The 12,843-nt window shown below is 40.0% G+C and overlaps 1 protein-coding gene across 2 annotated transcripts; it reads right to left on the bottom strand.

Annotated features, from left to right (window-relative positions):
• Window positions 1-45: 45 nt before the first annotated feature.
• Window positions 46-10,522, bottom strand: RB195_019601 (uncharacterized protein; the record flags this gene model as incomplete). Of its 2 annotated transcripts, XM_064187528.1 has the most annotated exons (15): window positions 46-211; window positions 267-334; window positions 1,963-2,064; window positions 2,178-2,245; window positions 2,413-2,522; window positions 3,143-3,283; window positions 3,345-3,439; window positions 5,121-5,299; window positions 5,365-5,478; window positions 6,235-6,370; window positions 6,695-6,805; window positions 6,879-7,031; window positions 8,824-8,900; window positions 9,724-9,796; window positions 10,463-10,522. In XM_064187528.1, 15 exons carry the CDS (start codon window positions 10,520-10,522, stop codon window positions 46-48), a joined length of 1,653 nt encoding a protein of 550 aa, XP_064043408.1. The 2 variants fall into 2 exon arrangements, with proteins under 2 accessions (XP_064043408.1, XP_064043409.1); XM_064187527.1 differs by lacking the exons at window positions 8,824-8,900; window positions 10,463-10,522 and having other exon boundaries at window positions 9,724-9,771.
• Window positions 10,523-12,843: the final 2,321 nt, after the last annotated feature.

Genomic DNA, 12,843 nt, shown 5'->3' with positions numbered 1-12,843 from the left:
ACATTCAACAGCATATTTCTAACAAATTCGATCAAATTATATAAGTTACGAATGCACAGAACTCCTCCCTGCAGGAGGATTATTCTCATTTTGTTCAATTTTCAGCGGAACCATCTTGTGACGGAATACTATCCAGAGCAAAATTATAGCGCATATTTGCACAACTTCCGTTATCCAAGGTACACGGGGTCCATATTTTGAGTATAGTATACTGAAACATGAAAGAAGGTAGAATGCAGCGAATTCTCGACCATCTAAAGAAGTACCTGATAGTGAGAGGCGCTACCATTCTGCCTGTGGAACCGGCAAGTTGAAAAACTCCTTGAAGCGTCCCCTTAAAGAATGCATGTTACCAAAGTGCAAAGTTGAAAATGATTTCAAAAAATTTTCTTCCAACTTTCATTGAACAAGTACACAACGGCTGCTTCTACGGGGTGTAGTTGTTAATAGCAGTTGAAATTTTATGTCTCCAGATTTTCTTCTTATCTGACAGATAGTTGAAGTCTTTGACGGTCTTCGTCGTTTACGCTCCACATCAAGTTACAGCAAAGACGTCTTCTCACCGCTTTTTGACTTCCATCTATGATTTATCCTTTGATGATCCCAAAGGCTTTGAAGAAGTCCTCTTTTTGGAGGTCCAGCATGCCATATACTTGAATCTTCGCCCGATCTCTATAGAATCACGCTTGTAAATCCGATGGACCTATCTCAGTCCTTATCAACACCAATGGGGTTCTTCGCTCGCTACCTGCAAGGGTCGTAGGCAGTGGAAAACCAGTAAGACTGTACTGTTGTTAAAGAAGGAGAGATAAGATGGCACTTGACATAGGCATCATTCGCCCAATCTGCAGGTGGGTATTCGTATATCGTTGATTGATTACTGTCACTCATCTACAAACTCCACAAGGTACAACTCATCTAATTCAGCGCGGCTGGTCATTGACATAAAAAAGGCCTTCAGACTCAGTTGAGACGGAACCGGTCAGATAAAGATATGAGATAAAGTCACCAAAAATATTTAGTGCGACTCCGGCTGAATTTGGAGGAACATATAGAAATATTAGGCTCCAGATGAACATGGACAGTACGATATTTATGACAAACGAGTCGATCAATCGGTCTCTAGTGGTCTATTACACCCACAACGGAGGGAACATATCTGAGTGTCCGTGTTATATATATATATATATATATATATATATATATATATATATATATATATATATATATATCACAGACACTCACTCGATATATATATATATCGAGTATCGGGAAATTAACATGATGAACTGACTATCTGATCTTCGAGCTAAGTAACTGGAAACAAGCTTGACATTGCAGTGAAGAAGTCCAAGTGATTCTAGGAGTATTCCGCTCTACGCAAGTCATAGAAGAGCTTCAAAATTCACTCCTATAACAACGATCGAAGATCACAGACCCAGGACCCACAGACATAGGCATTTGCCGGGAAAAGTGAAAATAGTTGTCTGGACGTGGACGAGGGTAATGTTGGATACACGTGATATGAAACATACTGCAGGATAGTCGTCGATCCGATGGTCAAACTTTTTTCTTGAAAAAAAAATCCTCCAAAGAAAAATGCGATGCTCATCGAGTACTACTCGAGAAGAGAAGCAACAGGGCAACCCTTCGCGCGATCGACACAAGTGGAACTATTTCTGGCTTTGCTCTATTTTTGATTGTTTTTCTGTAAATCACAACATTTGAGCAAACTTTAAAAAGAAGGATTACCGTGGATATTGCACAATTACTATTCTGGCAGCGATTTGCACTCGCTCAAGAAAACAAGAGGAATAACTGTTTTTTCTGTGCTCTAATTGGAATGTATTACACACTCGTTACGTCATGGTATGGTAGATGTCTTAATGTCATCAATAATGTGGTAAGGTAATAGTATACATGATGAGTAACAAGAGTGATCCCTCTACACATAGCGTATACCTGTCGTCGAGGTCCAATTATTTCAGAGTACAGCGTTGTTACAGCGACGTTCATTATGGATGCAGCGAATCCAAAGACAAGGACATAGAAAGTGTAATAAATCTGAAGTTATTTCACGTGTTTCAGAAAACGCATTTCATGACAAAAATCTGGAAGTGACTCGAAAACAAGCAAATGAGATGAAATTTTCTCTATTCGAATAAAAATAAACTCACCCAAGGTGAAACCTCTGTGAGATTTTCACACCAGTCAAACCGATCCGAATAGCAACCCCAATCAGATCCTGAATGGCAAAGTAATGTGGATTTACATCAAGCACTTCAACATTGGCTGTGGAAATAGCGCAGTTCCATCAAGTCTGGAGCCTCTCTCTCTCTTTTCTCCCTTTTAAGTTGTAGACATTTGTAGGGAGTACTTTGGTTTTAATGCATTATGACATACAAAGCGTACCGTTCACAGACATTTTCACTTTATTCGGAAGGAATGGCCATGAGTATGAAACCACGAACAGACTGGCATAAATACACAAACACAATAAAGATGAAATTCGCGGAGGGACCCTGAATAAAGAAAGCAAACGTTATGCAGTTTAGTATCATTTTTGTTTATTTGTTTGGCAATGAAGCCACAAAAAAACGTGATTTAAGGGAACAAAGAAGAAATTGTGGTAATCAGGATGAAACTACAAATTTAAATTATGGGAGTTTTTCTGCATTGCGTAATTGCCACACTAACGCAAAGCAGCAAAAATGAAAATGTTCCGCACATTCAACAGATTTTTTTCTAACTCTAATTTAATTCTAATTTTTTCTATTTGCAGTCGAAACTCAGAAAATTTGTTTACTTATTGCTTTGCTATTGTTATTTCACTGCTTGTTCTTTGCTAAAGAAAAAACTTCGACGGTGATCCTGAAGACCGGAAACCGCGATCTCTCAGGAACAGAAACCTAGCTAGAAATCTAGTTCAAATATTATGAGGACGAACTTTACGAAGAGGGCACAATAGCTATTCTATTGAAATTCTGTCCTTAATGTAAGCTTTGACTCTGAGTTATAGCTGGAAATATATGCAGTATTCTCATGTGGTCGATGTGCAACGCATTTACAAAGACTCGTTGTTCCACCTCTCCGGATGACATCTATTCTTCTAACATTCTTGAAGCTGAACTAGGAAACCCACCATTTAAAAAGATTGAAAATTATCAGTATGAAATATAAGGCAGCGCCAATTGTTCCAGCAATGAGATGAGCTGTTGCGTTAGCCGTTACGGCCTCCTCTTTGTTGAAAGAGAACATTAGCATGGAAAAGGCAGATCCAATCCTAAATAGGTGCACCTTGCTCATTTTCTATAACTTATTTGGAAGGTCTTGAAAAAACTAACGTTCCTACTGTGGTTGTTGCATATATCTGGATAAATCTGGTTGCAACGCAGACAGATATTGCTATGGCACATGGTGGTGGTAGCTTCGTTGTTGCCTTAAATGTGTATATTTTAGAACTGTTATTTTGCCATCGACGTTTGCGACAAATCCAAGATAGGCAGTGGCGACTTTCATTATTTTCTTTGGTAAACAGTGAAACGACGTAATAGCAGTGACCGCCGCCTCCTCTAACTAGAACTGAAAGAAACTGAGACGCTCGGTGTTAACCAAACCTCTTGGGATATTCGGCTCGTTTGATTTCCGTCTAGAAAAGTGGAGGGTAATGAACACGAATGAGGGTGTTAAAGATTACCATTACGTACGTTGATCCTTCGATGTCGCTCAAAGCCAAAGTCAAAGTCAAAGCTAAGTTCATCTTTTCTATGGAGATTTACTAGGTTGGTCGGAAAGTATTCCGCCAGTTTTTTTATGAGTTTTTTTTTTATAATTTTGAGAAAATTCAACAATATACTCGTCTTGTACATACAAAACTATCGTCCATCTGTTGGCCAATCACTGATGCCATTTGCCCACAATCCAGGAAGCTCCGATGCGAAAAAAATTCTCGACTGCTGCTTTGAAGTCGTCGCACTTGTCGAACTTCCTCGTCGAGGTCGAATTTGTCGAGCAAGTGATAGTAACAAAAGGTAGCCTGACGGGCGCAATATTCGTCGAATACGGGTCGAAGCCGGGCTCTGCAGACTTGCGAGTTTCTGTAGCGACATGCAGCCATGCGTTGTCCGGAGCAGACGAAAAATTGAGCTTATCGGGCAATTTCCTCGAATTTCTTCTGCCAATTTTTGCATCTGATCCACGTATAAGGCTGTTGTGATGGTATTGCCAGTAAGACGAAGTTCTTCATCTTAATTCATCATTGTTGAAAGGAGACGGATGTCCATTCCGCTAGTTGCCCTGGAATCATTTATTTCCTGCCGCGAAGTGCATGAATCAGCGACTGATTGTCCAGCAGATAACTGTGCCTCCGCTAATGTGCCGCGTTGTCGAGGAACAAACTTGTGTCCTCAGGATATGCCTGCGGAGATATTTTGCTCCTGCGAGTTGCACTTTATTTGATGATTAGCAGCAGAAAATCGGTTGAAGAAAAAAATAATAGATACCAACTTATTATTTCATTAATTTTAGTATGCCTGTAAATAAAACAAGAATCAAAATGGAAAAATAAGAGTCTGAATAGAAAGTTAAGGAACGAAAAAAAATAAGTATTCGAAACTTCAACCGCGTGCTATGCTTTGAAATTTGCCGTAGTCTACGTATCGCTGGCATCTACGCTGCTGCTATTCGTCTTTATAGATTTAAACAATAACTGTAAAGAAATTATTACTGCAGGTTTGAGCTTCTTTGCTACTGCTACTCAAGCAAGCTGGACGGATGAGAAGTTTGGAGCACAGCAAAGAAAATGTGCAATGAACTGCTGAACTGCTGTGCAGCACAGTTATCGAACATCATTCCCAGCCACTTCCCCCAAAGATACTTTTTTGCAAGAAGTTGTGGATTTTCAACTATAAACACCCAATTTCGTCACTAAACGCTAGTGCACCGTAAATACAAAGTACTCATTCCGACCATTAGTCTGCAGTGCAAAGTTGTTACCTATCAAGAATTATGTAGGTCGCCATCGCCAACGTTTAACGTCATAGTTGACGGAGTACGTATAGCCATACCATTACATCATCACATTACTGAACTAAGCATCTAAAAAGAATCGTGTGTCTCACTTTCGCAGCGTCGGCCTTCAGCACGTCGTATCTTTCCTCGAAAGCAAAAATCAAAACTACAACGCCGGCAACGCTCAGCAAGAGGGAGAAAAGTGCCGGCGAATTGTAGATATTGAGGCGAAAAAATGGCAATATGTGAATTCCGTCAGGTCCAAGTGGTGTGAAAAGTAGTTGAAAGCCTAGAGAGAAAATGAGCAAATTATCGACATAGAAACGTAGAGCAAAATTTCGGCATAGAACCTACCTGGTCCAATCATTGTACCAGTAGCGATTCCACCACTCACACATGCGATTGCACGAGAACGATCCGATCTGGATGATGAGGTAGAAGCGTAAGCTCTCAGAAGTGACATATTACCTAATAGCACATTTTATTATCGTCATTTACTGGCCGGAAAACAGTGCAGTCTATAGCGCTTCTTACATGGGCAAAGAACTGCTGACTGGTCATGATGGGTCAAGAGCGCAAATACCATTTCCGTCGCGCTGGATTTGCCATTTAAAGGCAGTGGTAACATTTTGTAGCTAAGCCACATTTGCTACTCTCATTATTTAAATGTAGACATTCTGGGTTTTTCCACAAAATAAATTTGCTGATGCACATTTTAATTTTTAAAGGCATCACTCCACGAATCTGAGGTGGTATGGATTTCAGGTGGAGTATTCGTATACGGCATAGTAGATTATGGGGAGGAGAATGATTCCGTCCATTTCTTCCTAATTGAAAAACGGGCTGGAAGATACTGCTTCGGGCGTTCTGGCGCACTATTTTCCACAAGGAGTTCGACTGGAGCGCGCCAGCCTTGTGCGGCGCCGCATCTTCCGGGACGTTTTTTACGCCAATTAGGAAGAAATGGACGGAATCACGCTCCTCTCCGTAATCTATTATCTCGTATAAGAATACTCCACCTGAAATCTGCAGCACCTCAGATTCGTGGGGTGATGCCTGTAATATCGTATTCAGACGAGTCTGCAGAAGAAAGCAGGAAGTCACAACAGAAAGAAATCTCATTTGTTCTGCAACGATTCCGCCGTGAAGAGGTTTTTCGAAGCAAATTATCAATATTTGGGCGAAGAACCACAAAACACAACCAAATGCAAAATTCCTTATTACCTGTCCCGCATCCTGCGATAAACCGAGCGATTGCCATTCCCAAAACCACATTTTGTGGAGGAAAAAAACTGAGCAATAGATACAGAAAGTTCCCAGTTATCATGAAGCAGAATCCGGTTAGAAGAGGTATTCGTACCTAAATGGCGGAGTTGATTCGATGACATGTCTGGGAACACCTGAATCATTATTGTTCCCCCTTTTCCTCCTTGTTTCACTCCGTCTTATTTGTCATTAATCAGATTTCCGTAGTTCCGTGCTGACAACACCTTTTTTTTGAAAATCGGGTATTGATTGGATTGCGGTAGAGGAATGAACGGAAGGAGAGAAGAAAAACTCAAACGCTTACTTAAAACAGAATGGTTGAGTATATATTTAGTGAAATTTATTATAATTTTTCTTGCGAAACTCCCCGAAATATCGAGGAACGAGTGATAAGTACGGGATCTTTCAAGTAAAACACCTGTTCTATCCGGTTGCTCCAATATCCAAACGATGGTGCTGATATGCATTGACCGAAACTGTACAACGCTACAATATAACCAAACTGTGTCTCCTCAGCGTGTGGATTGAGCTGGAAAGAAAGAACGTCGAGGAATTTATCACGAACCCAGAAAAACGTAAAACATCAATCAAAATAAGCTCACTTTTCTCAAATATGGCCACATAGAGCTGAAAAAGATGCTGAATTGAGCGGCTTGAATGAAAGCACATGCGCCAGCAACGTAAACCGATGTCCATGGTGTCGCCGGTTCTTCGGATTTCTCTTTCTTAGGAAATGAACTTTCTTCACAAGCATCCTGAATTTTTTAAACTATGACCATTGGAATGTTAGTGACCGGAGCTGTCTCTACCAATTCCTTTTTAAAATGAACGATTCCACAATAGTCTAGCCCTACATGCAAACTTAATTTCTCCGTCGGTATTTTCGGTGAAATTGCACTGCTTCGGGCATTGAAACAACGATAATCTCGCTGCACTTTATTCTCGCTTTTTACATAATGAAAACAGTTATTAAAGACGACAAGTAGTAATTATAAATCTTGTGAATCTCTTTCCATGTGCGATCTACCGTCGTCTGTTAGATTGGCAGTGATAGTAGAGAGTCAAAGACTGCGCTTAGAAGCATTTTCGGGGTTGGAGCACAACAGGTCTCGTTGTAGACGAGCAGTTCTCACAAAATGAGGAGAACGCTGCTTTTATTCAAGTTACCAGTGGGTAGGCAAAAGGTTCTACTGCTCTTCCATGTAGATGTCCTCATTTTGGCAGTTACGATTGGTGAGGCTGACTGGTGGGTCTGAGCTGCTCTACTCCCCACACATTCCTAGATTTCTAAGGAAAGCTGCACGTTTTCGCTGTGGTAATTGCAAACTACGTTCCGAGCCCTACTAATTCGTGGAGAAAGCCCAACCTCAAATGGTTTTTTTAGACTTTGTCTTCATGTTTACTCTCTTAACAGTTAAACAGAAAACAACAATATAGCCAATTTTTTGAACTTCAGGGCTGACATTCGTCAGGTCATCGGCGCTAATATCATAAAATCGGCTGGCGATCTGTAATTTCTGCCGCAGAGGTCAGAAAGAAGCCGAAAGAGTTTCTCCAAAACGGTTATTTCCTTGAAATACCCTGCTCTAAATCAGAAGAAGAAAAGAAAATCAAAAAATGATACTTTGTAGAATTCAATTAGATGAAGCACCATGTCTTATACTCTGTTTCCGGAACCAAGAACTCGGCTACATGATTCTCCTATTTTTAGGCATATTATCCAAACTTTCATAACCTGTTTCTGGACGAGTACCTCGTCCCAACCAAAAGCGTACATGCGTAGTTCGGTTTTTACTGTTTTTGAAGTTATTTCACTGAACACATTTCTAGGAACAAATTGCTCAATAAATTCTGAAAACAGTTAATGAAGAATTAGACGCAAAAAAATCTTGAATTGAACAGACTTACAAACAACAGCGTGGAAGTGTCTTAAAAGGAGTTCTCATGACATACTTATCTCCACAGCGAAGTAATTTAGGAGATAATAAATATCAAGTAGATATTTGGGAAATCGTACAGCCTAATGAAATTTTCAAATATTTTCCACCAAACGTTGTTTCTCAAAAATGAACGGCTCAGAATGGGCACATTGATAGCGGTCACGAGGTTATAATTTAAATTTCCTTCAAGAGCCAATTCTAGAATGATGAGAACTAGAACTACGAGAAGTGTAAAAATTTTGAGAGGTTCAAAATTAATTAGAATGCTGAAGAAATCACTCGAAACACCGATAAATGAAATAATAATAATACATTATTAGCAGAGACAATCTAAGGTTACAATCCTTCTAACGACTGAAATGTAATAATAATAAGATTACAATCCTTCTAAAGATTTTCTACAGAACTCTTTTCAGACGAATATAAGAGAACAAAATAACAGTTAAGACTACTGGTCGCTGATTTTTCTCAACATAACAGTGACGCAACAATAATACAACTTGCTCAAATGTGGGATTTTAGAAGAATTTGATTATTTCATTTTTGCGTAACGTGGGTTGAATTCAATACGGATGAGGTAAAAATTTGCTTAAAGTGATAGAAAAACCTTGATTTTGTTCATTTGACCGACGATCGGGTTGCGCCAGTGGTGGCAACAGTGCAGTGTCGATTTGATGCCGTTGACTGAAGTTAGGTCACTGGTGTCACTTCAATTCAAATGAAGTAATTTGAATATGCAAATAGCTCCTCATAAAATCGGCAGAAATCGTCCGGCAGTGATAACATGCCGATAATATTCGAAAACTGGCTCATTGGTCTTGCAGTGTATTTTAGAGTGTACATTACTGGTAAAATATTATTTGGAAACAAACAACACCCACATAGGTAGGGGAAAAATTTAGTTGGGAGGAGGGAGCACATAGTGGCGCCCTTATTTCCCGACGCTCTATCTTACTTTTTTCTCTTAGTAACTTTAGTTTACATCTCATTGATTCTCTAAGACTAATGTTTAGGCCCTAGTCCCCCAATTGAGTTAATTATTTATTTCGAGAAATAAGGGCACCACCGAGTGCCCCCATTTTACCCCATAGGTAGACTCCTGATAACCACAAATGAATACAACGCAGACAGTCACTAAACTAGTCAAAGCGCAACTATCTAAATAGTACCGGCGGTTCAAAAAAAAATGGGGAGAAAAAAGAGAATCCCTTGATCGATGAAATACAGAGAACTGAAAGTTTGCGATCAAATCCGTGACTTGCCCCAGCTCTGACACTCGTAATCAGACCAAAACAAATAGAAGGGCGAGAGGTCATCTTGCCAGAGCCTAACATGACAGAAAAACTCTAACACAGAAACAAATCGGAGATAATATTCATAGAAATGTAGTTGTTGAAGTATTCGCTAAGTCACAGACTAATAGACCCAAGCAACTGAATTTTATCAATTACAGAAGTAAAAAAAACTATTGTGATAAGAAAAGTAATAGTTCTATTCTGGCACTAACCGAAGTTGCAGTCCTGTCGGTGCTTCGACTTGACGAAGTTCGAATCATTCAGCGAGTTCGAATGAACGCATCCCTATTAAGACAATTGATTTTAAAAACAGCGTCGAATCACTGTGAAAATCCACATGTTTCAGAAAAAAGAACAAAAAAGTGCAGTAGAAACAGAAACTTCTCGATAACAGCCTACGATTCCCTCACATCGTATCGGGAAAAAGAGAGTTGCCTTGTCGAACTGTTATCAGAGAGAAAATGTTATGAACGTCCTGACATGTCCGAATGTTTACGAATTGTAAAATGCTTTTCTGCTAACCTTTGAAACAGCGGTTATTGCCTCTAAGAACTCTGAGGGTAGCCATTGAAAAAACATAAAAACTCACGGAATTTTCATCGCGAGTGAGTATGTAATTCCAATGTAATGAAACAGCATTATATTGTTAACAAGTCTTCAAATCATGGATATATCGTATTATGGAAAGAAAGCTAAAAGAGGAAAGGATGAGGTGCGACCATCCATTCAGCTTGGGGCTCTGCTCGTCACTTTTTTTACTCAATCGATCCGCCTCCAACGTTACACACGACATGAAGCAGTGACCACGAGTGCATGGAGAGCGAAGATGCATGAGTTCGACTCCCGCGTAGGAAGTAACTTTTGTGTAAGTCATAAGGGTCAAATTCCTTGTAGATTCCTCTGGTCTGGACAACTAGAAACTGGGAGAGTCATGAACTCAGACACTCGCACTTTCTTCAAAGTTGAGATTTCGTCCAAAGCCGCAGACAACTTGATATCGCCGATTTTCATAATAAGATAGGAGCGCCATGAGGCTAAGAAGATGATTGTTACTACTAGCAGCTATTTAGTGAAAATCCTCCAGTAGTTCGTGGATTTCTTGAAAATAATAGAAAGCTCAAGCAGCAGGGCGGAAAAACGCAGAGCTCATTCCCAGAAGTGGGAGGTATCTTGACCATCAGACTTCATTCACGTTCTTTGGACTTCCAAATTGAAAAAAAATGTTGTTTGGAGGTTTTTTCGGTTCTACCGGCATATTTCACTTTCTTTCCTTGGGATCAGTGCTTTCACCCCTTAAAGGCATCACCCCCCAAATCTGAGGTGGTACGGATTTCACGTGGAGTATTCGTATACGGGATAGCGGATTACGGAGAGGGAGGTGATTACATCCATTTCTTCTTAATTGCCGTAAAAAACGGCCCGGAAGATGCATCTCATGCACAAGGCTGGCGCGCTCCAATCGAAGTCGTGGAAAATAGCACGCCTGAACGCTCGAAGTCGTACCTTCCGGGCCGTTTTTTACGGCAATTAGGAAGAAATGGACGGAATCACCCTTCTCTCTATAATCTATGACTCCGTATAGTCATAACCCACCTGAAACCAGCACCGGCCCAGATTCGTGAGGTGATGCCTTTAAAAGTAAGGGAAGTTCCAAATGAGTGCGTACCTCTTGTCTTATCTTCTTTGTAAGGAATTCGACACTTAGCGGAAACTGAGCGACGTTTCCGAATTTCATAATAATTTTTTATTGATTATAGTTTAAAAGTTCAACAAATCGAGTAAACGGCGAGCAAAACTAACAAACTCCATTAAAGACACCAATCACGGAAATAATGACATAACAGTAAGCGCTTGAGCCAAAATTAAACGACAGCAGAGCAAAGTAAAAAAAAGAAACAGCAACTCGAAAATTCGCAGGAAGCAAGGGTAAAATAAGAAAATGATTTTCATGCATCAAGTGTAGGTTACTACCTAATATCATTAGAGGGTTGTTTCTTGCCATTAACGTTTCTCCTATTACCTGTACTTGTCAATACACATACGCACAAGTACATACGTGGAGATATTGTGTAGAAATGTCGTTTTTTGTTGGCGCAAGCTTAATATTTTCACCTTAAAAATAGTGGTTCTCAAGAAGAACATTTGTGGTGTCAGTGTCTAAGCGCTCTCGGAGCTTAGGAGAATTCATCATCCCTTTATTTTGTACTTATATCCGGCTGTCTCGACAATGCCGTCCTTACCAAAGACCCGAAGGAGGCACAACGTTTCTTACACAATGCATATCCCAATCAGGTTCCTCCTCTCTTTTCATCAAGCCTCGATATCGTCACATCTACATTACTGGAAAGCCTTTATGGGTCAGTCGTTGGGGTTTTCCCAACAGGGGGACGTGGAGGGAGAGGGATGAGTGAGAGCGATAGGCAATCGTAAGAGTTGGAGGGAGGAGAGAGAAGAAAGAGGAGAAACATGAGGAGAAAGGAGAAGGAGAGGAGTGAGGAGGGGAATGAAGAAGAGAGTAGGACGAACAGTGAGATGACAACAAGGAAACTGGAGCGGAGAGGCGGAAAACGAGAAAAAGGAGTTTGATGTCGAGTAAAGGCATCATAAAACGCAGGTCGTAAGGCCTTCAGTAGTTCATAAACGACGTATAAAAATAACCCGAAGTGAATTGTTTTTTTTTTTCTCCGAGGAAATCCGATAATCTAGTAAACATGATGCAGCCGGAAAAACGAGAAAAAGTCCTGTAGTTGGACGAATTGGTCAACAACGATGTTCATAATAAAATTTCATGCAGCACAAAACGTGGCAATGCAGACTGATTCTGTACATATTTGAGCGAAACCTGGCGTTTCTAAGCTCACTAGGTTTATTGGAATCTTGAGAGAAATGGCAAATTTCTCTTGTGATTTCTGGATTTTTTTTTGGATTCACAGAGATAAAATATCCAGTTGAGTTCTTTGTGATACTCTGTAAAGACTGAGGTCGGATTCTTCAATTACACTACACCCAACAAAGAATAGCGCGAAAATTTAGTTTTTTTGGATGTGCATCAAAATGTGCGTATTTAGGACCAAGTCCAAAGAACCAGCTCATACCTTATAAAAGTTTTTCAATCAGAAATATGTTACAGCAGTACGTTTTTCTACAAGACTCTTTTTTACTTTTTTTAGACATTAATTATCGTTCTCTCAGAGGTTAATTTAAAGAAAACTGGGAAAATTGCCAGAAATCCTAATTTCCCGAGTAACTCTAAAAAGAAATGGAGCCTTTAAAAATGGTAGTTTGTTCTTTTACTGAGCCAGCCTTCGCTTACGGAAGTTCCCATCATTTTC

The sequence above is a fragment of the Necator americanus genome, chromosome II (genome assembly GCF_031761385.1).
Source record: "Necator americanus strain Aroian chromosome II, whole genome shotgun sequence".
In the NCBI taxonomy this organism is placed as follows: domain Eukaryota; kingdom Metazoa; phylum Nematoda; class Chromadorea; order Rhabditida; family Ancylostomatidae; genus Necator; species Necator americanus.
This window is presented reverse-complemented; position numbering and strand designations above follow the sequence as displayed.